The following is a 24,340-nucleotide window of genomic DNA, read 5'->3' on the forward strand; positions in this document are numbered from 1 at the left end:
TAATTCTACATGAAAATGCTTAAAAGTATAATATGTAGCTAAGAGAAAGAGCATAAATTCCCTTAGAAAATTCAGAGTTGTTATACTCATTATTCTTAAGGTTTTAAAAATTTAAATAAAAGTCCCTTTCTTTCAACTGTGCCTGAATATATTAAGTACAGTGTCTGTTTCCCAGTACTTTTTATAAAGAAACAGGCAGTGGGTCATATTGAATGACAAATTTCTTAGCCAGATATCTCCTGGAGGGGACGTAGTCTGTCGTCTTTCCTTCATATGCCTCTTTAAGAATAGCATTATGAGAATTGCTTGCAGTACAGATTAAAACAAAAACCAATATTTTGACCCCCGTCCCCAGTTTCAGATACAAAAATGCCTCAGTGATATGCTAATAAAAATTAAAATAAAAAAGGTCAATGATGTGATCATTATATAACACCATTTGATTTTGCAAAATGTTTTACTGAATATTTCAGAAACACCAGGTACTTAGAATATGTTAAATTTAGGACTTTGTTCTGCTGAGAGAAGAGAGTTTATTAATTTATGACAATAATTAACTTTATTTTCTGTCTTTTTTTCCTCCTCCCTAGCATTATAACACCTCCCTCCTTGCTGCTGCAGCAGCAGCAGTTTCAGATGATCAAGACCTCTTACACTCGTCTCGGTTTTTTCCGTATGCCTCCTCACAGATGTTTCTCGATCAGTTAAGTGCAGGAGGCAGTACTTCTCTGCCAACCACCAACGGAAGCAGTAGTGGCAGTAACAGCAGCCTTGTATCCTCCAACAGCCTAAGGGAGAGCCATGGCCACACTGTCGCAAATAGGAGCAGCACGGACACAGCAGCCATCTTTGGCATCATACCAGACATTATTTCATTGGACTGATCCCCACGCCCCTGCTGCTCCCATCCCCACCCCAGATTAAAGGAACTTGGCAGAAAGAAGAGAACTTTGTGCTATGTTTTACCTTATTCTGTTTAGAAAAGTACACAAGCGTGTTTTTTTTTCCTTTTTTTAGGGAAAAAATTAAAAGAAATGTACAGAGAACAAAACTATATTTTCAGTTTTACTTTTGTATATAAATCTAAGACTGCCTGTCTGAAAAAAAAACACTTGTAAAAAAAAAAAACAAAAAAAAAAGGAAAGAAAAGAAAAAAAAGAAAAAAAAAACAAAACCAAGTACCCACAAACCACCTTCGGTTCATTTTTTCTGGATTCTGAAGATTTTTTTTCATCGTTTGTCCTATGGTTTTGGTTTTATTTTAGTTCAATGGCATTATTTTATTTGCAATAACAGAAAAGGAATTGCATGTATGAAGTTTTAAATTGTGGGCTTTTCTTTGTTGTGGGGAGGGGGCCGGGGGGGGGGGATAGTTTTAATTTCCATTTTCTAAAAATGACAGACTTGGATTCTCTTTGTGTGCATATTTTATTCAGCCTTAAGTTATAAATCTCATCTGTCGCTCTGCATTCCCTGTGTATTTTCAGGACATAGCTTGTAGGTGTGTGTGTTCAGTGTGTGTGTCTGTGTGTATTTTTCTGTCGTTACTGTTCCTTCTCCCGAGTTTGCATTCAGTTGATAAACCAGTTGCCTGCTTCTTTCAAAGTGCTTTGAAGGTCTTGAATTCACATATGAGCGTCTTTATCAACGGTCCCAATTGCATGTTCTCCATCACATATTCTCTCTTAATTGCTAGATGCCCCCTGAGAATATGTTTCAGAGATTGGAGTAAAGCTGTCTGGGTAAGGAGTAGGCTTAGTCTAGTTCTTTATTCTAAATTTGGATTGCCAGTATTATGTATTTAAACCAAGTCTGTGAACACCTGCTATTTTGGCCACAGGGTAACAAATTTTCCTGTAAGATCGTCATACCAAAGTAGGAAGTAAAAATAGCACAGAAATCCCTGTTCGGTATCATGTGCAGCTGACAGAGGTAAGGCTACATCACCTCAAAAAAGAAAGACAGACAGTCAATTATCCTTAAAAGTAAATTCTCTTCAGAAAATAGAGTGCACCATACATGTCCGTCTGTAGAAATCTATCATCTGATAAATAATTGAAATTCAAAATGGGCTTAATCCTTATTCATTTTCATTTTCTGGTTCTAACTGTACTTAATTTTAGCCTAGTAATCTTGTTTATTTTTTTTCTTCACTTTTTAAATACAAGCATGACATAGGAAAGTCAGATTTTTTCAAGAATTCATGGATCAGTCTGATCTATCCTTACTAATAATGGAACATGTAAATATATTGAAAACTGTTTTTCAGGAAATGAGTGAGGGTTGGAGGGAAGGAAAAAGTGATTCTACTTGTGTTCCAAAATCCTCGTCAGAGAAGGTATTAACGTTCTTCAGGTAATATCTGAAGGTGTCAAAGATATTTTTTATCTGATTGAAAGGTTTAGCAGGTTTAACAGAAAAGATAACGAAGGGGCATAATGATTACCAGTTTTCCAAACTGGATTTTTATATCACAACTGTTAATATTCTCAGAGTTGTTCTCAGAGTTGATGAAGGACCACCTTTGTGTATAAAATTGTCATATTTTAAACCTTGCAGTGGTAACAAATTGACCTACTTTAATCCAGTTAGAATTCAAGATGGCTATGTCTTCAATTGTATGATAAAATTAATGGCTCACATGACTGTGTGGCATCTAAAAATACCTGTTTTTACAGCATCTCTCTGCCACCAAATTGTTGACTTGAATTTTGAAAAACAAGTTGGTATTGATATGTATATGTGTGTGTGTATATATGTATTTATAGACAAGTGTGTGTGAGTAACAAGTGAGTTATATAGTCTTCCCTACGCATGTGTATTCCACACATACATGGCTGAGTTATAGTCACTAAACAACTTGCAATAAAAAAATTCATTGTCAGTTAAAACAGGAAATAGTTAAGTTTTTAAACGAATCTGGTGTTATGGTGAGTAAACACTTTAGAACTCTCATTGCCATGTTAACTTAGGCTAATATCTAATAGTATTATAATTTGTGTCTAATTCAGATTGGGATAGAAATTACTTAAATTGTAGGGAGTTGCTTCTTATTTCACATTGTAATAGGAAATGTTTCTATTAATTCAGCTACCTAAGATAAAATGAATAGTTTTGTTTTTTTCTTTTTTTGTCGTTGTTAGTGGTCTCAGAATTCTGATCAATAACTTTGTGTATGATGCTGAATTACGAACTGTTTGAATGATCCAGTTGAAAACCCGTCCCTCTACTTTCTTCAGCCCAGTTTTGGAGAGAGTTATTTTCCCTCAGTGTCTTGCGTTATACCAATCTAAGGGAAGAACAGGTAACAGGGAGAAATAAATGTCTGTCTAGTAGCTTTGGTCGTCTCCACAGGAGCAACTAACCGTTCAGTTGTCTTTTTATTTTAGTTCATTCCACTCTAAGCAGTTTGTTCCCTTCAGTTGTTAACTTTCTCAAATGTTGCGGTAGTAGTAGCTATTACTCTGTTGGTCTCATGGCCGATGTTAATCAATCAGACTTTTATGATCCATAGTAATTATTAGTGGAGTAATGCACTGCATCTTTATCTTCTAAGTTTTGTGTTTTTTTAAAGCACAGTTGTTTCTTTTTTCCCTAGCCAACTATCACTACCACGCGCCCCGCCCCCGACCCCCTACCCTGGCATAGTGCTAACACTGACATGCTGTCTGTGGACAAATGACGATTCTCAGAATCTTTAGTCGAGCTACCACCATCCCCCTTGCCTTGGTCACTCATAATAGGTGTGCATATGTTTGTGTTTCTGTACAGAACTGTGGGTGTGTGTGTATACGCACACACACCTTTAGTATAATAGCTGTTTGACTAGCAGGGTTGAAGTGGCTTTTAATTACTTTGTGGGCATTACTGAACACGTTTTTAAAACTATCTGGACCTTAACCATGCCACGCTTGGTTGACTAATTTATTTTGAGCATTAAAATTTTTCTACTGTTAATTTAGACATTATCACAATTCTCTATTACTGACTTAGAAAAGATATACTTAAGCTTCTGAGAAATGTGATTTCTTGGCAGATATTTCTTTGAGTCAAATGTCTGAAACTGAATGGAAATATATCCCAATTTTAATTACTAATTGTAGAAAGAACATTGTTTTTAAACAATTTAAAACACATAAAACACTTCAAGATCTTTAGGACTTTAAAGCACATTTGAAATTATTTTAGTAAGATGTTAGTAAGAATTTTGTTTTTTCAATACATGTTGGATTCTGTTTTTTTAATTAAAAGAAAACACAAAGCTTAGATTTCAGAAAGAGGGAGGGAGACTAGCTGGTGGTTCCAGAGTGTGCTGCTGTTAACTGTTTAATTAACAAAGGGGAAAAATGTATATAAACAGATATAAAAGTTACCATAAATTCCATGAACTTAAATCTGTGATTCATTGCCTTAAAACTTTCTCTCTTAGAATTTCCATACCGCATGCCAAACCAGTAAAATGGCTTTTAAAAATGTATAGTAGACCAATGTCAGTTTGTATAAAAGTACCAAGTGAAAATATTTATTACATGCATTGGAAAAAAAAATTGTTTACCTATTGAATGTTACCTGTTTATGTAGAGCTCTTTAGATGTAATAAAAGAAAAACCTTCAGTTAATTTGTCTTCTGTAAAGTACACTGCTGGGTATACGAGGGGACAGTCCCTGTGAGAAAAAGTGACAATGCTTTGTGCTTCCAGAGCCCCTTTGATGCAGAGATTTCAAAGCATGACAAGTAGTTTATTCTCTTGCAACATGCTTTGAGGTAAGTCATGAATATACAGCTGTCATTCCCCTTTCTTACTGAAACGTGGCTAGCTTTGTAGTGAACCACAGCACTGGTTTAGTTTTAAATCTGTTTAATTAATTTTCAATTTGACTGTTAAGAGCACTGTGGCCTTTTTGCAAATCATACTAGGCACTAGGTAAACCAGTGTTAGGAATGAGCATGAAACCCAGGCATGGGGTCCTTGTCAGAGCCTTATCTGGGGTATATTTTTAAATTAGAACACATCCCAGGATCTTGGTATCCTACCCACTGAACACCCTTAGAACACAGAGTCAGTGGACATGAGCCCCAGGTTCTAATGGCCAGTACATACCACTTAGGTGTCTTTGGCAAGTTATACGTCAGATTCCTGTTAGACAAATGAGATTCATAAAACTTGCCTGGAAGCCATATGAGTACCACCCAGTAGCGTATAAAGGCCAAGCTTTGAGGGACTGGACCCTCATTTACTATTATAGCCCAGAACTTCCTTTTCCTGTCCATCTAAATCCCAGGTATCTACTGTCTAATCCTTGGCATTCCAGGTTGGCTATGCAAGACTGACTTCCTCATGTCCATGAGGGGTTAACAGTTGATGTGGAGCTTGACCCTTGAGCCTTGCCTGAAAGTGAAATATAGCAGTTCTCCATGGTGTGCCAGCATCTAACCAGCCTCAGATGAATTTACCATGAAGGTAATGAAGTTTAAGCACAAGAGCCCCTCATTTGCTCTGGCCTCTTCCAGGGTCCTGGGAGCAGCCCTTAGTAATTCTGTACTTCTCTTGTATTATTCTGGAAGGCTGCCGAATCGTATAACCCTCAGATCTCACAAAACCTGGATCTGCCCTTGTACTGTATGAGCCTGAGATCCCCAGCTAGACAATCACAAGTTCACCTACTTGGTGTTTAGGGTGGGTGGGTGGGGGGCACATAACTGCCTGCCCCCACATAACCCTTCTCTCCAGCTCCTAGGCATTCCTGATCACTTAATGGGCAGTTAAACACTGTTGGGAAAACAAAAGTGACTCTCTCTCAGGACCTCCATTTGGTCTGAAGCCACGCATCCTTACTGAGATAGTTACACTGACTGTGACTGCTTTGTCCCCTGAAATTTCCCTTGTGCCTCGCCCTCAAACTTGTGTCCTGTGTAAATCTCCCCAGAGACACACCTCCCTCTTAATTTGGTTTTCTTTTGCGTTAGCCACTAAGGTACCATTAGCAAAAGCCACAGCCCAGAGAGCACAATTTTGATACATATAAGGATGAAAATCTCTGTACTTTGAGTTCTGCCTGGCTCCCCTCTCAACATGCTGATGTGTGACTCCAGCCCTTTTTTGGACTGTGCTGACTCATAACTAACTTAAAAAGCCACTTGCGCTAGAAAAGCTCCTGGCAGGACCAGTACCCCTGGAACAGTTTTGCAGGGCTCCTGCTGTGTCACGGCTGTGGTCTGTTCCATCCCCTTACTACTTGCCTCTAGTCCTGAGGAAACGGGTTGAAGCCATCAGTCTGACCCACTTAAGCAAACCCATCCTAGTCCCATGAACCCCTCTGATAATGGGCCAGGGAAGAACTCAAAATGCTGAGAGAAGCACCACCATGAGTCTTCTCGGGGTCTGCAAGGCTGCAGTGAATGCAGCTTGTCACACCCGGTCCCCTTTGGTCGGCTGTAGTCAGGTCCTTCTTCCCAACATTTGGCTGATGCTGCCTTGTTCCAACCTGTTGTATACTCTGCTTATGAATGAATATCCAGGACTACATTAGTATGCACTGAGAATGAGAATTTACACATGACCCCATGGTGCTGCAAGAAATGTTGCCATAGTTTGTTTGAGCTCTTTGCTTGTTGCTGTTTCCCAGCTAGCTTTATCTTGAAAATGTGGAAGATGGTTCCAGCACCCAGATACAGAATATTGGTCTTCCTGTAAATTGCCCTTTTTAGGAAAAGCACAATCATGGCAACCCAGGATTACATAGTGTCCTACAGTTTGCGAAAGCAGAGCCCATTCTCAATAGGCTCTGTGAGGTAAGAAGCAAGAATCCACTTTAGTGAGGATCCCTCACTTTGAGGGGTGAAATGATTTGCCCAGAATCACCTGGCTGGGAAATGGCAGTGTTGGGACTAGACCCCTGGCCCATCTCTAAACCACAGGCTATAAAGGGCTAGACTAATGGTAGTTGTTAAAACAGTACAAAGTTTTATTAAAGACATGCTAATACCGTGGCTGGAATAATTTTGTTTCCTTGTCCTCTTGCTGGGCTTAGGTTTGTCATCTTGCTGTGTTTGCCATCTCCCGCAAGTGTAAGAAACACTTTCTTTTCCAAAACCCACAGTCTGAGTGCTCAGGCCCAGGGGCGGCTCTCTCGCCTCCTCGTTCAATAGTCCCGCACAGGAATGGTGAGCTTCTGGATGAACTCGTCATACTTCACTTTGCCATTCGGTTCGATATCTGCTTCCCTGAAGAGATCCTCCACTGCGATAAATCACAGTAATTTCTCAGTTTGGCTTCAGTGTCATATGATAAGGCATCCAGCTGGGGGTTGAGCCTCCCCAGAGGTCTTCCCTGAACCTCCAGTTGACTGCTTCCATAGGTGAGGAAGTAACCAGTGAACAGAAAAGGACAACCCGCTCCCTCCCCCTTGGAGACCATGGAATCAATTCTGAGTTCATCTGGCTTTCTGCAGGGGCCAGGATAGGGGGTGTACTGGTAAGGATTCAGTCAATAAAACCACCTTGTACCTTTTTTTTTCTTCAGAAAATATCTGGCTCCTGTGCCAGTATTTCCAGAAAGTGTTGGCATGGATTTTACCTTCTACCGCCCGCCCTCTCAGACGCCCTCCATAACAGACACCCCTGCAGCTCCATCCTGGGGCCCCTAGCCCAGCCTATGGCCTGCCTTCCAAAATGACATCCCCCCACCCCAAGAGGGGGCTTGGTGACAAATGGTATCTGCCACTATCATCTCTTTCTGAAAGTGTTTCGGAGGTGGGATAGTATAAGAGAAAATAAATTCAACTGTGTCCAAGCTCAAAGCCTACAAAAACTGCCATTGTTCTCTAACGTTGCTCAGAAAAAAAGAAACGTACATTTACTGGTTCTGGATTCTTGGGATAAAATACAAGCTTGTCCCAGGAGTTGACAAGAAGAGCCAGTTCAGTTTACACTTTTCAATGGTGGCTTCTCAGGACCCTCCTCACCCTCTTACAAAACTCTCTCACTGCTCTGTGTCAACTTTGCCAGCCGCAGACAGCCCCCACACAACTCTGGACAGTGAAAAAGCATCCTGTGACTTCCTGCTTAAGCATCCTCCTCAAAATCGTAATTGCTATGCACTGCGTTTGAGCTGATAGTACTTCTGAGTACTTGTAGAACTCTGAGACTGTAATTTATCTTATTTCATGGAGGAGTGTCTACCCATCAACCACTTGGTTAAAACTGTCCCAATGGACAAGTCCAGTACCGGTCACTGCAGCCTCCAGCTGTCCAGAAGAGGGGCAGCTGGAATCTGATGGTACCTTCTGGTTAGAATAGCAGTTCCCTGAAAAACCACAGAGAACCGGTTTGCAAAGGAGGCCTCCTCACAGCCGTCTCAGCTGCTCCAAGGATGCTTCTGCAGTAAACCAACTTTTCTATCACTGAAGGTAAAGGAGTCTTACTTCCAGTATTACCTTTTCTATCTCCCATAGCCAGAGGAAAAGGACATCAGTCTCTGGCAGACACTGCCAGTTTCTTTGAAATGTTTCCTTACTGGTTAAACAAATGAGAGAGATGTTTAAGTTTGGGGACCATGGTATTGTTTTAGACGGATCATTAACCGCAAAAATGAAGGCCCCTGCTGACCTCTGCTAACACTCCACCTGATCCTTAAAAGGCTGAGTAGTGTCCTTGGAGCCCGGGAGGGAAGCATAGCCTGTGACTCCCTGTTCACGTTAAAACAGCCACAATGAAAGATGGGATTGTGATAGCTGGCAGCCTGGAAGAGCGGGGGAAGCTCCATCTGCCTTCTCTAGCGCTATTTTTACTTCCTTTGCACTGTGCCTTTGTGACTGCAGATAAAATCTTAGCAGACTGCTTTATAGAATGTTAGCTCTTGCAGGGTCCTGAGGGATTGCCTATTGTAACCTGATTTCCCAACGAGGAAACTGAGGAGGGTGAGAGAGGTTAAGAAACTCACCTGAGCTCCCCCAGAAGGAGGGGGAGCCAGGATTCAAGTCTGTTGTGATTTCACCAAACGCTAAAGGCCCATCATTACCGGAGCCTTTTTCGTCCACCGACCGTGTCCTCCTGCCCCAATCACAGGTGAGCCCGGCGGCCTACCCAGAAATTGCAGCCTCTGGGGTTGGGGAGTGTGGACTCGGGTGGCAACCTGGCATGGCCACTGTGGCTGGACCCAGGGGCCTGTCAGGCCGGCTGGGAGGACATCTGCAAAGGGCTCAGCATTGGGGTCACCCTCACCATGAACATCCAGCTTTCCCAGAAGGCCCAAGCCCCTCCTCTGGCTCTGAGGCAAGAAGACAGGGAAGGTAGACAGGACATTCCTTCTGGAAGAGCTCAGAGCTGGCTGACTCATGAGAAAAGGGAGCAAAGTAACATCTCAATTTAGAAACTTGGTGGCAGCAGCAACTTCAGAAGACAGCTGTGGTGAGAGGAGTGCCTGAGCGAGGTCGGAGGGTGGGGGTCCCGGTGTCTGCTAGCCCTGTGTCTAGCGCCTAGCTCTGCTCGTCACAGGCCGCGCACTGCACCTGTTTCTTTAATGGGTATGAGAGGGACACTGGTGATCCTAGAGGTGTCGCAGTCATGAAGGCCCCCAGTGAAAGTTAGAAGACATAGAGTAATGCCCAAGTAGCTCCTAACTGGGTTTCCCTACTGTCCCTTCACCCTGGCTAACTTCTGCCACTCACAGTTCCCTAGTTTTCCAGGTTCCAGTCCAGAGTTCACCAAGCTTAGCATCTAGTCCCAACGTCCAAATGCCATCAGATGCAATGCCTACGTAACTGAGGTGGCATGATTTGGACTTTGGTGTGCCCCCAACCCCTTAGTCACCTCCCACTGTTGGGAAATAGGGACCCAGACCATTACCTTCTTTGTGGGTGAGCTTCTCCCCCAGTTGCATCAGTTTTGACCGCAATTCAGATGCCATGATGTAGCCTTTCTTCTCCTTGTCCGCCATCAACATGGCCAAAAGAATTTCCTTTTTTGGGTCCTCTTGTTTTATCTGCATATGCATGATGGTCAGGAAAGTAAAGAAATCCAGCTCTCCGTTTCTGTCTAGGAAACCCCCAAACAGCAGAGTGAGCAAGGAGGAAAAGGCTTCTCTTGGGGATGTCAGCTGGCCTCCTGCCCAAGCCTTCAAGGCCAGCTCAAGAGCCACCCAACTCAGGAAGCACCGTGGTGGTGGCTGTGTTCATGGGGAAGAGGCTGCAGCCTGTCTTGCTGCGTTCCCACCATGGATATGCCTCATTTAATCTTTTCAACAACCCTCAGTGCCTGGACATCTCATTTTGCCCACTAAAGAGACAGAAGCTCAGAGCAGTGACAAGAACAGGATGAAGCACCGCTTTCTGTACCCCTTCTGGAAGCTTCTCTCCTGCCCTGAACTGGAGGAAGTGCACCAACATGTCTATCCTCCCCCTTTGACAGTCGCTGCAACACATCTACAAAGACAGGTGGATGATGGGGCTCAAGCCTCCCTCACTTGCCCTTCCCTTCACTGCAGCCTCCACCCCAGCCCACACCCCTCCTCCAGGCATGCCTGGGGCCCTCAGCCCAGGCTGGGCTCCAACTGCAGGAAATCGGAAGTGCCCCTGCCCACAGCTTCCTGTCTGAAGGAGACGGAAACCAAAGGAAACCAGCACGCTTTGAAGAGAGCAGGGGTTCTCGGTGGCTGAGCTCCCCGTCACCAGGCTTGGGGCCTTCAGAGGCCACCCCCAGCCCAGCCTCAGGACAAGCTCCCATTGCCGCTGCACTCGCCCTCTGATGGGGCCTTGGGATCACCCCAGCAGAGGGTGGGAACCCGACTGAGAGATGGGGAAACGGAGGTCCAGTTGGGCTGTTGACCAAGTGTTCCTTCCTCTTTCCTTCCTGAGTGTCCAGCTATCGATGCAAACAGCCATCCTGGCATCTGACATTCCTCCATCTCTTTTTAAAAAAAAAGTTGCCACCACCAACAAAAAGCAACTCGTTTTTGCTTGTAAAACTAGTATATGTTCTCTTCGCCAAAAACAGGAAACAAGAGGAATGAAGAATCACCCATAATCACATCAGCAGAGGACAACTTGGTAATGTTTTGGGTGGGTTTTCCTCTATGTTTTATTCCCATTTTGAACAGTTTGGGGGAGCTCAGTCTTAGAAATGAGAATCTGGTTCCAATCTGATTCCACCATTGGCTTAAGGGCTCGGAAGTTACCAGCTGGGCTCTGAATCTTGATCTTTATCTGTAAAACTTGGATTAGGATAGCGCCTCCTTCATGGTGTTGCTGAGCTAAGCACATGACACATCTAAGTAAAGGGACACTTCCATCAAAACAACCTTGGGATCGTTCAGCACCGTCTGGACTGCAGGTTTGAGACAACTGTGGTGAAATGTCTAGAGCCCCTGGTCCCCTGGGATGGGGCGTCACCCGTTGCTACGAGCACACCTCGCCAGGTGCCTCCACACCCAGCCAGAGAACTCTGGCTAACACGGACCTCTCAAACCTCTGAGCTGGTCACACCCGACCTGCCTGCCTGCCTGCGTCCCTGGGACAAGAGCTATAGGGCTCAGGGCCCACCCACTCACCCAGACTCCTCCTTCCGTGGCAGCTGGCCCAGCCGGGCCCACTCACCTATCCTGTGAGTCTGCAGGTGCCGCTGCACCTCCCCAGGCGTTGGGCTGGCCCCCAGGCACCGCATCACCATCAGCAGGTCCGTGGCTTTAATCTTCCCGCGCTGCTGCTTGTCATACAGGGAGAAGCATTCCTTGTACTCTGCCACAGCCCAGAAGGGAGAGTCAGGGCCGCTTTTTCACCCTCCCCCAACTTCTCAATCCTCTCTCCACTTTCTGCCCCTCCCCTTCCTTCTGCCTGCTTCCCAGTCCGCCTCCCCTCCTAGAGTGGCCAGACCTAGCAAAAAAAAAAAAAAAAAAAAAATCCAGGGCTGTCAAGGTAAATTGAGTTTCAGATAAACCTCAGTCCATGAGGTCACAAAGCGTTGGACAGGACTTAACAACAACATGCTTACAAAGGTATTTGTCGTTTATCTGAAATGTATGTTTAACTGCATTTCTTGCCTTTCATCCTGTCAACCCCATCCCCTTTCCCTCCTGACCGCCCTTCTGCCGCCTCCCTCCCTGCTCCTGTCCTCAACTGACTAAAACCACAGTGGTCAAGAACCCGCCTGCCAGTGCAGCAGACATGAGACGTGGATTCGATCCCTGGGTCGGGAGGATCCCCTGGAGAAGAGCATGGCAACCCACTCCAGTATCCTTGCTGGAGAGTCCCATGGACAGAGGAGCCTGGTGGGCTGCAGTCCATGGGGTGGCAGAGTTGGATGTGACTGAGGCAACTTAGCACACACAGGAAAACTTGCTCGCTCTCTTGTTCCAGGTCCAGCCCAGGGAGACGAGGAGCCCACAGCAGGGCACCAAATTCCTAGGGGATCTCAGCAAATGACAACTTAGGTGGGAAACAGAATAATAATGCCTTGGGGCTTGCTGGAGGACCAGAAACCCGCTCTGGGAAGGCCTGGCAGAGAGGCCATCATACGTGGTGACAGATATCACAACTGGGAGCTTCTGAGTCCACTGCTGCAGCCGCCGGTCTCCGGGCTGCTGAACTCTCAAGCCGCGCTCTCACACAGGCCCAGGCCCCACTCAAGACTTCAACAGGCACTGCCTGGACGTCCTCCCAGCTCCGCGGAGATCTTCCTTACTGCTCTCTTTGAACCCTCTCTCCCCTCTGGAGGTGAAGTGGCCTGCAGAGCCACAGCTCCCCAGCCCAGTGGAACCAGCCCCCACCTGCATCTGCCCTGACCCCCCAGCCCTGGAGGCACAGGGAGGCCAGCCAGGAGCTTGGGAAGATAAGGGGTCCTCACAGAGGCCCTGACCACAGGGTGGGGGTGGAACTGGCCAAATGCCCCTCTCGTGCAGCCCCCGGGACCCATGGGGTAGAGCTCCAGCTTGAGCCCCACTGGGAGCATGCCGGGCCCTGCACTGTTCCCTAGCACCCTGCACACTTCCCACAGCCAGCTGGTTACTCAGAGGCCTGGACCAGCAGCTTCTGAGCGGATAGTAACAAAACCAGCAAAAGCAGCTCCCGGTACTAGCGCTTTCCCCCAGGCCCTTGTGTCATCCTCACTGTGGCCCTGTGGGGAGGGACCCTAGTTGTTCCCATGGTGCAGACGAGCCAGCGAGGAAGGCTGGAGCAGCCGAGGGCTCCTGGCAGTGGGGGCAGTGGGCAGCTAGCTCTGCCCAGGCTACCCTGGAGCTCCACCAGAGGGCGGGAGAGGTGGCAGAGGACGCCCAGGCCGAGGGCCCCTTCATGCTACCTCATTAGGGCCACTCCCAGCAGCCTAGGGTTTCAGGGGCATTGCTAATCAAAGGCAGGCCAGGCGGTGGGGGTTTAGAGACAATTACCTGCTTTTATGCCTGTGGAGAGGTTGAAGGGGAACCTCCTGCCCTTTCAGAACTTTCCAGAGCCTGGGCTTTGGAGGGGCAGACCACCAACAGGACCCAGCGGCAGGAACCAGAGTGGCCCAGGGAAGCAAGGCTTCACTGGTTCCTGTGAAACCCAATTCCCTCTAAGAGGGCCCAGCGCCAGTGGGGACAGGGACAGGGACAGGGGGCCACCCTGCACGCAGGACTTGAACTCAGCCCCCCGCCCAGCTCCAGGGGACCTGTCTTGGTCACCCGAGCTTACCTTCCGTCTGGGTTTGCCTCTGCCCAAGAGGTGGGCCCACTACCATCCTGGGACCCCATCCTATGACAGTTGAGCACCTTCCAACAGTAGCCGGATGGGGACAGCACACTCTTGGGACCGGGGATGGACCAGACTCCACAGGGGGCAAACTGCCTCCCCCATACTCTGCACCAGGGGCCCCGTGGTATCAGCAGGGCTAGAGTCAATGGGGGACCCATCTCCTCCCCAGTTACCTAAAATGTGTCTTCCTGCTTTAAAGATCTGGGGGGTCCTCTGGACTTGGAGGCCAGCCCTGAAACAGTAGGGCTCTTCTCTCTCTACTCCTGCCCCGCCTCCATGACCTCTACACCTCCTTGCTCTCCCTGCCAGGCCCTTCTCCTGCCAGACCTGCCTGCCATCCAACATCCTGCTCACTCCTTTCCTTTGTTGTCCCCACCTCCCCACACAGGTGAACCCTGTGAGCACAAGGATTTGGGGCTTCGCTGTGCACTGCTGTATTTTTAATCCCTAGAACGGGGCTGGCACAAAAAAAGGACTCATAATTGGCACAAAAAAAGGACTCATAACTGTTGAATGAAAGAACAAATTGGGTTAAATAAACTGGATTAAAATTCCCTTTAAGTTTTCCCTTTGAAAATGCAAATGCCCCAAGGCAAGAAAGAATCCTCCCCAGACCCAGGATAACACCAGCTGTGCTGGGAATGGAACCAACTCTGATGACATCTGTACATGGTACAGACTTAAGAATGTATAGCATCCAACTTACAAGTAATAAAAATACTTTGATTATAAATCCCATCTAGCCAATTGATTATCACAAGTGAGTTTCTGCCAGCTCTTGTATCCATTGCCAACCTACAATTTTGATTTAACCATAAGTGAGGTAAGCTGCAGGCCAATGAATGCAACTATTTTCCCAATGACTACACTGTCATTACATCTGATGAGTGATCTACTGTTAAACTATTCCTCACCTTTGTGCAAATTACATCCATTAAACTGAAGTCTTTCAAATCTTCAGCACTACTAATTGCAACAGAGCTATCTTTTAAAAAACTTTTGTAGACGAAGGGACATTCTTTCATCTTCCTTTGTTTAATAATAGTTCACAAAATTCCTAAAGGTGTACCACGTAGCTCATGCTAGCAAGAGCAAGCTGGCCCCGGCTTACATCTGGGTGACGTCCAGGCACAGAGTCAGGTGCGTGCCTGCCACCTGCTCTCTTGCTCACAGGAGCCTGATGAGGCAGTGCCATTATTCCCACTTCACAGATGAGACCACCGAGGCTCAGAGGGGACTGGAGCCCAGGTCCACTGCCTCCAAGGTCCCTGGTCTTTCCATTCAAGCAGTCTTTCTTTCCTGAACGTTTGTGGTCCCTTTCTTTGTGTCAGACTTTAGGATACAAAGGGAAACGTACCTTCTTCCTTTCTGGGAGATTCAGAGGCCCCAGAGGGAGGGTCAGTGAGCCCCAGCACCATGTTTGGTGGGGGGCACACTAACAGCTGGATTCCAGCCCTGAGATTCATCAAGCCTTGTGTTAAGACTGGGTAGGAGAGGCCCCTACCCTGGGCCTTGGATTTTAAAAGTCCCTGCTCTGGACCCCGTTGAGGGGTAAGAATATCAAGGGGCCTATGGGGAGGCGCCTGCAACCCACCTACCCTCTCTCCCTTATAGACGCTGCTGGTAACCAGAACTCTGCAAGTCCTGCCCAGGTAACCATCCCTCAGTTCATCTCCCTGCTTGAGCTCAGCTGAGCCTCCCCAGCAGGGTCTGGCCCCTGGCTTCTGTGTAACCCAACTCTGTCGGCTTGGCCTTGTGGAAACAGAACCAGGCACTGTGGGAAACTGAAGCTGCCTGGGGCAGGTTTGGGGATTCACAGAATAAAGTGCTCCAAATGCCAACGCTAGGCTTGCCGTCAGGGCAGAGGGATCTCTGAGGCCACCTCCACTGGCCTTCACCCTTTACAGATGGGGAGACTGAAGCCCACAGCCTAAACAAAGCACCCTTTCCGAGAGCACAGCCCTGGGCCCTGTTCTCTTTCTCAGCCAGTTACAAAGCCCCCTTTTCAGCTGGGGCCCTCAGTCACAACCAGTTGGTGTCTGTCCGACCAGCCCCTCTCCCCCTCCGCCCCCAACTATCAAGTTCTGGAGGAGAACCGAAGCGCTCCCCCTCCTGTCAGGCCCTCTTGCAAATCACACTGACGACTGTGTACTAGGCACAGTTCTCACCTCCAAGCCTTATCCCCCGCCCCTCCACCAGGCCCTTCCTGGTAGCAGTCGGCCCCTGGCTTGTGGGTGGGCCCAGCTCTCCCACCAACAAAACATGAGCAGAGCAAATTACCTAATGAGACCCATATTTTGCTGCGAGTTGCTAATGAAAGAACAAACCAAACCTACCATTAATTTGGTCCTGGGAAAGAAACTTGGCCTGCAGCAGAGAGAGAACAGTCAGGAAGGGACTCCATGAAAGCCCCCTGCCTCCCCAGCCCCGGGCAGCCTGGCCAGGCCACACAGATCCTCACCATCGCGGGGCCTCCAGCTGCCACCCGTGGGCTCGCTGCTCCCAGAACTGCCTTCCTGTTCCCCTTCTTCCCGGCTTCAAGTCGAAAGTCCGCCCAGCCGGGTGGAGGCCCCGGTAATAAATCCCTGGCTGCCATGGAGACCAGGCCCGCCGCCAGGGGTCAGATTCCAGCTTCCTGTGCTCTGTGGATGCCTGGCTGTGGGGTGGTGGCAGGCTGGATTTTGAGAGATGGGAGCTGCCCGAGGGCTTCGCCGGCACTTGGTCCTGCACCAGGAAGCTGATATTCTGTAGCCAGAGGACAAGGGCCGCTATTCCTTCCTGGGAGCCCTCTGTGGACACTAAGAAGGGGTCACCCAGAGAGGGGATCGCTGGGTCCCCCAGGCCTGCCTTCAGGGGTATTTCTCTCTGAGGATTGCATTAGGGGCTAAATAGAGTCTCCTCCTAGGTGTTGGGCACTTTGCACATCCCCTTTAGGCACGTCACACACCACCTCATTAGTTCAGTTCAGTCGCTCAGTCGTGTCCGACTCTTTGCGACCCCATGAACCACAGCACGCCAGGCCTCCCTGTCCATCACCAACTCCTGGAGTCCACCCAAACCCATGTCCATTGAGTTAGTGATGCCATCCAACCATCTCATCCTGTCATCCCCTTCTCCTCTTGCCCTCAATCTTTCCCAGCATCAGGGTCTTTTCAAACGAGTCAACTCTTTGCATCAGGTGGCCAAAGTATTGGAGCTTCAGCTTCAACATCAGTCATTCCAATGAACACCCAGGACTGGTCTCCTTTAAGGTGAACTGGTTGGATCTCCTTGCAGTCCAAGGGACTCTCAAGAGTATTCTCCAACACCACAGTTCAAAAGCATCAATTCTTCGGCGCTCAGCTTTCTTCACAGTCCAACTCTCACATCCATACATGACTACTGGAAAACCATAGCCTTGACTAGACGGACCTTTGTTGACAAAGTAATGTCTCTGCTTTTTAATATGGGAAGGAAACCCTGCGTGACACCACAGCCCAGTGACAGCCACCTCCTCCGCCAGAACCCTGGATGCCACACACAGGAGAGAAAGGCGCCTCTGAGGAAGACCTCGGTGCCCATTCCACAGCTCTGTGCCTCAGCATCCTGGCCTTATGTTGACAGTTAATGGCCAGATGGTCCATTTTCAGCTTGAGTCAGTTCCTTCCCATTCTTCTGGGGGTGTGGTAGGTGCCCATGCTGGGGTCTCTGGCCCCACCACAGGCAACTCAGGGGACTCAGAGGGAGACCTCTTAAGTGACTTTCCTGGTCAGGAAGGCTCCCTCTTTTCTTCCTTCCCCTCCACTCCCCACTGCACTTCCCACCCCTTCCAGCAGAAGCTGCTGACTTTCCCCATTTCTCAGTGGTTTGTCCCCAGCCCACCCCTCCCCACACCCACTGAGGAAGTGAACGGGGGATGGAGCTGCAGCGCTGGGCACAGCTGGGTTCTCCCCCTCCTTCTCCGAGATCCCTGCTGTATCCTGTGTCCACGGCTGGTGGCTGCCGTGCCTTTGGGGCCCCGACTCCAGGGCCCACCCAGCCTGTCGGGACTGGCAGGTACGGCCACACCGGTTGTGCACTGCACTAGGGCTCCTGGTCTGGGGGCCTGGAAAGGGCTGCATGCGTGCAGAGGGAGCTGGTGGTAATCTGTAGAAGTTACATGGATCAGGGCAGGGGGGCTGTCTTTGTCTCCTGACCATTTCCTTGTGAAAGGTTCTCTTTTCCTCGACTTCACACCCATTTCTAGACCCAGAAAGTTTTAGCTGGCGGTTTCTGACTCCTCCAAGTTGGGGCTGAGGAAAGGCTGGTGGGAGCAGGAAAGGAGGGGAGTTTCTATGCGACTTACAGGAAGAAGAGGAGAGGGGACATGAGGCGGGGCGTTGGCAGGGCCCGGGGCACAGAGCGGATGCTTGAGGGGAAGCCTGAAGAGCCAGGCCCGGGCTCGCTTGGAATCACCCTGTGTTTGGAAAGGGGCTCCTGGGGGAGATGTGATCGTTGGGCTGTACCCCGAGGTGCTGCGAGCCATATAGTAGCCCAGCCAGAGACAGACAACAACTTATCAGATGGGGGAATCTTACGGATCTGAAGCCACATCCTGGAGCAACACCCCCCTGTGGACGGCAGACAGCAGGCAGGACACGGCGCGCCTTCTGCTGCTCTGGAGGAGGCGGCTACCAGTTATAGAGAGCATTGACTTCAGAAGGCTCATCAGTTACCAGGGAAACCAGCTGGGGGCAGGGGCAGGCGTGTGGACAGTCACAGATAAAGGGCCTGTGATGAACAGGACTGGACAGTCCTGTGTGTGAAGTAGCGACTGGTGGAGCAGGAGATACACAGACAGCAAGTGAACGGCCACCTTGAGTGGCCTGGCCATACACACCCACACTTCCTGCATGACTCTCATGGCCCTGCCCCTCTTCTGAGATATCCCTGGGGTCAGGGATGCAGAGGTGCGTTGCAACCGCAGATCACAAATAAAATGACAGACTGTTGTTTTTGCTGATTAGTCTCTAAGTTGTTTTCGCTGTTTAGTCTCTAAGTTGTTTTCGATTCTTTTGCAACCCCGTGATGACAGTAGCTAGCAGAATACCAAGAGTTCCCAGGTGGTGCAGTGGTAAAGAATCCGTCCGCCAACACAGAAGACCCAAGAGACACCAGTTCGATCCCTGGGTCCGCAAGGTCCCCTGCAGTAGGAAGTGGCTACCCACTCCAGTATTCTTGCCTGGGAAATCCCATGGACAGAGGAGCCTGGCGGGCCACAGTCCAGGGGGTCGCAGAGTCGGACACGACCGAGTGCACACACAATCAAGAGTAAGACACAAAGAATGCTAGATAGTAACTCCCTGAGACGCGAGCCAACTTTGGGTGAATTTTTCATGGAAGTCCAGAGGAGGGAGGCCCTGCAGTCAGACTCGCCAGTGGTGAGGCCAGGACTTCCCTGATGGCTCAATGGTGGGAAGTCCACCTGCCAAGGCAGGGGACACGAGTTTGGTCCCTGGTTCCAGAAGATCCCACATGTCTCGGAGCAACCAAGCCCTGCACCATAACTACCAAAGCCTGCACACTCCAGAGCCTGGGAGTCACAACTAATTAGCCCCTGTGCTGCAACTGCTGCAGCCCGTGTGCCTAGAGCCTGTGCTCCACGCCAAGAGGAGCTGCTGCAGTGGGAAGCCCACGTTCTGCAACTAGAGAGCCGCCCCACTCTGCAGAGAAAACCCGCGCACAACGCAGACAGCGCAGCCTTAAACCAACAAAGTGGTGAGGCCACCACTGTCACCTGGTCCCCAGAGAGATTCCCTCTGCTCAGGCTAGGGACGAAACATAAGATGCTTAACAGGCACAGTACAGGGGAGATCGTGGCCATGAGGCAACACACAGGCAGTGACAGCATTCTGAGGTCACACCACCCCAGCCTGTGGTTGGCGTCCCAGCCTGCAGTCCCCACAGCTGGCGCCGAAACCTGGAGCAGGGGGTGTCTAACAGATCGTAGGGGTCATAGAATGGTGACTTTCTCCAGGGGAGGCCTGGATTAGTGACCTCAGTAGCGGTCTCAGGTAGGGCTGAGTGGAGGACAGGTGAAGACTGTAAGACCCTTTCTAATCCTATCCCCCAAGAAGTGGCAAACCCACACCACCAGAAACTTACCTGCCAGTCCCAGGCCGTGGTATACGGTGTTCCACTGGGAGCAGATCCTGTGGTCAGGACAAAAACAGTCGGACTTGGATGGTGCTGACTAGTTGCTTTGGGGTTACCATGGCGTAGTCTCTGGGTCCATTGCTCCTGGCATATTCAGTTATAATGTGGAAGGCTCAAGCTAGCCTCCTAGTTCACATGTCAGAGAGCAGATTTCCTGTCTCACTTGCTGGCTAAGTAAGTAGTCCATCCATCCTCCGCTTAGCCCGGCAGCAGGGGAGGAGGGCTGTAGGGCTGGTGGAAATGCCAGTGTCTGTCATCTTTTACAGGCCAGCTCCTGAGTCTCATGGCCCATAAACTGGTTTCCTTGGTCGCTATTGCAGCGCTTTCCCCATAGGGGTGTGCAGCCATCAGCAAGCCCTCTCGCGGTTTCCACTGGATTTATCCAGATGCTGTTGGATACAGGCCAGTCACTGCTGTCCACCAGCGCGATCACCCCAGACCCCCCTATCAGTGTGCCAAGCCTCTCAAGGCCAGCCTCTCCTGTATTTCTTGGGAAACATTTTCAGGAAACTTCCTAAAGAGATCTTAGTCAAGAGGGACAGGAATCACCAAGGCTCCAATAATTTGCTGATCTCTTTTCCATTCTAAATATTCTTTCATATCTAATTTTATTCACTTTTTTAGAAGTTTTCTTATCAAGCATACTCAAAACTGTGTAAGCCTCAGACCCCACAATCAGATGTGTGCCCACTTAGGTGATATCCATTAAGTCCTTGTATGGAGAATGGGCCTGGGACAGGGTTTGGAGGAAACACGGAATCAACGTAGGGGAGAATTGAGGTTACTAGGGACGTAGGGGCCCTTGTGCTTTGAGAGGCCAAGGCTGGAGCTGGCTTACTGAATTAAGATTGTGCAGATTGTGACCTGCTGAGTGAGGGGGGGCGGCAGGCAGCACCTTCAGCATCCAGCTCCCACTCTGGGGGAGTGAAACCCATGGAGTCCTTTTGATTGAAGGCAGTTGGGCTTCCCTGCCAATGCAGGAGACGCAAGAGATGCGGGTTCAATCTCTGGGTCAGGAAGATCACCTGGAGGGTCCCTTGGAGAAGGAAATGGCTACCCACTCCAGTATTCTTGCCCAGAAAATCCCGTGGACAGAAGAGCCTGACAGGCTACAGTCCATGGGGTTGCAGAGTAGGACACAACTTAGCAACTAAATAAGTTTCTATACATCCCCACCAAGAACATGAAATCACACAATTCATTATTTCAGATCCCGGAAGCCAGGGGGCCCAACAAGCTAGAAGGGCCATCCTCATCCCAGGTCCTGAGCAGGAGCTATTGAGCAGGACAGCAGGCATCTGTTACTCCCAAGGCGGTGGGGGCAGAGGTCACTAACTTCTCATGGGTGTAGAAGGTGCCTGGGAAAAGCAAAGCAGGAAATTGTTGCAGGTATCCTGAACTCCAGTCTTCACGTCTACACTCTGGATGTGAGGAGGGTTCAGTTCAGTTCAGTCACTCAGTCGTGTCCAACTCTCTGCGACGCCATGAATCGCAGCACGCCAGGACTCCCTGTCCATCACCATCTCCTGCAGTTCACTCAAACTCATGTCCATTGAGTCAGTGATACCATCCAGCCATCTCATCCTCTGTCGTCCCCTTCTCCTCCTGCCCCCAATCCCTCCCAGCATCAGAGTCTTTTCCAATGAGTCAATTCTTCGCATGAAGTGGCCCAAGTACTGGAGTTTCAGCTTTAGCATCATTCCTTCCAAAGAACATCCAGGACTGATCTCCTTTAGGATGGACTGGTTGGATCTCCTTGCAGTCCAAGGGACTCTCAAGAGTCTTCTCCAACACCACAGTTCAAAAGCATCAATTCTTTGGTGCTCAGCTTTCTTCACAGTCCAAATTTCACATCCATACATGACCACTAGAAAAACCATAGCCTTGACTAGACGGACCTTTGTAGGCAATATAACGTCTCTGCTTTTCAATATGCTATCTAGGTTGGTCATAACTTTCCTTCCAAGGAGTGTCTTTTTAATTTCATGGCTGCAATCACCATCTGCAGTGATTTTGGAGTCCCAAAAAATAAAGTCTGACACTATTTCCACTGTTTCCCCATCTATTTCCCATGAAGTGATGGGACCAGATGCCATGATCTTCGTTTTCTGAATGTTGAGCTTTAAGCCAACTTTTTCACTCTCCTCTTTCACTTTCATCAAGAGGCTTTTTAGCTCCTCTTCACCTTCTGCCATAAGGGTGGTGTCATCTGCATATCTGAGGTTATTGATATTTCTCCCGGCAATCTTGATTCCAACTTGTGCTTCTTCCAGCCCAGTGTTTCTCATGATGTACTCTGCATATAAGTTAAATAAGCAGGGTGACAATATACAGTCTTAACGTACTCCTTTCCCTATTTGGAACCAGTCTGTTGTTCCATGTCCAGTTCTAACTGTTGCTTCCTGACCTGCATATAGGTTTCTCAAGAGGCAGGTCAGGTGGTCTGGTAGTCCCATCTCCCTCAGAATTTTCCACAGTTTATTGTGATCCACACAGTCACAGGCTTTGGCATAGTCAATAAAGCAGAAAGAGATGTTTTTCTGGAACTCTCTTGCTTTTTCCATGATCCAGTGGATGTTGGTAATTTGATCTCTGGTTCCTCTGTCTTTTCTAAAACCAGCTTGAACATCTGGAAGTTCACAGTTCACATATTGCTGAAGCCTGGCTTGCAGAATTTTGAGCATAACTTTACTGGCATATGAGATGAGTGCAATTGTGAGGTAGTTTGAGCATTCTTTGGCATTGCCTTTCTTTGGGATTGGAATGAACACTGACCTTTTCCAGTCCTGCGGCCACTGCTGAGTTTTCCAAATTTGCTGGCATATTGAGTGCAGCACTTTCACAGCATCATCTTTCAGGATTTGAAATAGCTCCACTGGAATTCCATCACCTCCACTAGCTTTGTTCATCGTGATGCTCACTTGATTTCACATTCCAGGATGTCTGGCTCTAGGTGAGTGATCACACCATCATGGTTATCTTGGTCATGAAGATCTTTTTTGTATAGTCTTTTTGTGCAGTGAGGAGGGTTACCACACTGTAAAATGCCTCAGCAGCAACTCTGAAGAACAAAGCTGCTTTCCTTAAAAGCTGTACAGCCTACGATTGTGTGTCTCCTGTTCAGTGCAGATGTCTTGTGGGTTCTAGGAACGGGAGACTATAAAGCCTCTGGTGGTTGGGTGGTGAGGCAGAGACCCTCAAAGATTAAGGGCTGAGGCCTCCAGGAGTCATGCGACTTGCCCAAGGCTAAGTGCCAGCCCCCCAAAAACCTGCCCCCACCTCCACCCAAAGGACACCCTCTCTGCTTCAGTTTCTAGAAGGCGCTAGCAGCATGGCTTGGGGGCTCCATCTGTAGACGCCCTCTGCCGGCCCCAGCCCCACAACCCTCAGCCTCCTCCAAAGAGAGCTGGGACCCCCAAACTCAGGATCCTGAGTGGCACAGATGGCCAGGGGGCAGTGGCAGCACCTGCCTTCAGCCAGACAGGGCCGAGCAGGCCCTTGGGGTCAGCCCAGGGCTCCTGCCAGGCCCCAGACCAGCCACTTCCCTGCTCCAGGGTCCCTCCTCCTCCTGCCTCCCAAATTCACACCCCAAGGAAGCAGCAGCAGCCGCCAGTGGGGCTTGGCTCCACACTGCCTTTATTCACACTGCTCACCCCTGATGCTGCCAGCTGACAGGGACTGACCGGGGCTGGGGGACCCCTACATGAAAGGAGGATTTGAGGCAGAGTCCCTGGCAGCACAGGAGAGGAGAGGAGGGCAGGGAAGGCGAGGTAGCCCCCCTGAGCCCCTCACAAGCATGAAGGCCAGCAATGCCAGGAAGCGAGGCTGTGTGCCTGGCCCTGGTGCTGGGGTGGGGGGCATCTTGCCAGAACAAGGCCCCCTTTCCTGGGAGTAGGGCCGCTGGTGGCAGGTGTGGATTCAGGCTGAGACACGCTGACGAGAGCCCCACGATGTCTGCCTCTAGTGAGTGCAAGTACTCAGAAACCTTGAGCAGGTGAACGAAGCAGGTGCCACGATCCTGAAGGCGGGACAGAGACCGAGTTCCCGGGAGGGGAAGGTGGCTGGGAACGACCACTGCCAGACCCCAAGATCAGGCCGGCAGTTGGGGGAGGGCTGGCTCTGGCTCCCAGCCCCACGCAGCCTGCAGTGGGGTGAGGATCCGGGGTGCACATACCCCTCCCAGGGTTGAAGAAGGCAGGGACAAGGAGGAACCATTCACCCCTCCCAAGGCTGCCCTGAGAGGAGACGGCAACCAGCCCACAGCCGACTTGGGACCCGTCGGCCCGTCTGCTGCGAACATGGCCCAGGGAAGGGGGTGCATTGCAAATGAGTACACAGCAGGTTCACGGAACCCCTGTGGCCTGGCCTCAGGGTCAGGTGGTCTGAGGGGTGAGCCGGGCGGTAGGGACAGGCTAAGTTCCCTCCCAACCTCTGCCCCACCCAG

At 49.2% G+C, this 24,340-nt stretch overlaps 2 protein-coding genes across 5 annotated transcripts in view; one reads left to right on the top strand and one right to left on the bottom strand.

The window, feature by feature from the left end:
• The window catches only part of PIAS1 (protein inhibitor of activated STAT 1), a 128,704-nt gene extending 124,085 nt beyond the window's left edge, over nt 1-4,619 (top strand). For both annotated transcript variants that reach the window (XM_060418890.1, XM_015096836.3), the window contains one exon: nt 591-4,619. In XM_060418890.1, coding sequence (XP_060274873.1) covers nt 591-884 — 294 coding nt within the window. In that variant the 3' untranslated portion in view covers nt 885-4,619. The remainder of the gene's footprint in view (nt 1-590) is intronic.
• Nucleotides 4,620-6,942: 2,323 nt separating this feature from the next.
• Nucleotides 6,943-24,001, bottom strand: CALML4 (calmodulin like 4). Of its 3 annotated transcripts, XM_060418891.1 has the most exons (6): nt 19,846-24,001; nt 16,184-16,467; nt 16,059-16,089; nt 11,593-11,733; nt 9,848-10,036; nt 6,943-7,241 (listed from the first exon to the last, which is right to left on the bottom strand). In XM_060418891.1, the coding sequence occupies exons 2-6, from the start codon at nt 16,316-16,318 to the stop codon at nt 7,144-7,146; spliced, it is 594 nt and encodes a 197-aa protein (XP_060274874.1). In that variant the 5' UTR covers nt 16,319-16,467; nt 19,846-24,001; the 3' UTR covers nt 6,943-7,143. The 3 variants fall into 3 exon arrangements, with proteins under 3 accessions (XP_060274874.1, XP_004010311.1, XP_012036220.1); XM_004010262.6 differs by lacking the exon at nt 19,846-24,001 and having other exon boundaries at nt 16,184-17,664; XM_012180830.4 differs by lacking the exons at nt 16,059-16,089; nt 19,846-24,001 and having other exon boundaries at nt 16,184-16,274.
• Nucleotides 24,002-24,340: the final 339 nt, after the last annotated feature.

Source organism: Ovis aries, chromosome 7, assembly GCF_016772045.2.
Source record: "Ovis aries strain OAR_USU_Benz2616 breed Rambouillet chromosome 7, ARS-UI_Ramb_v3.0, whole genome shotgun sequence".
Taxonomy (NCBI): domain Eukaryota; kingdom Metazoa; phylum Chordata; class Mammalia; order Artiodactyla; family Bovidae; genus Ovis; species Ovis aries.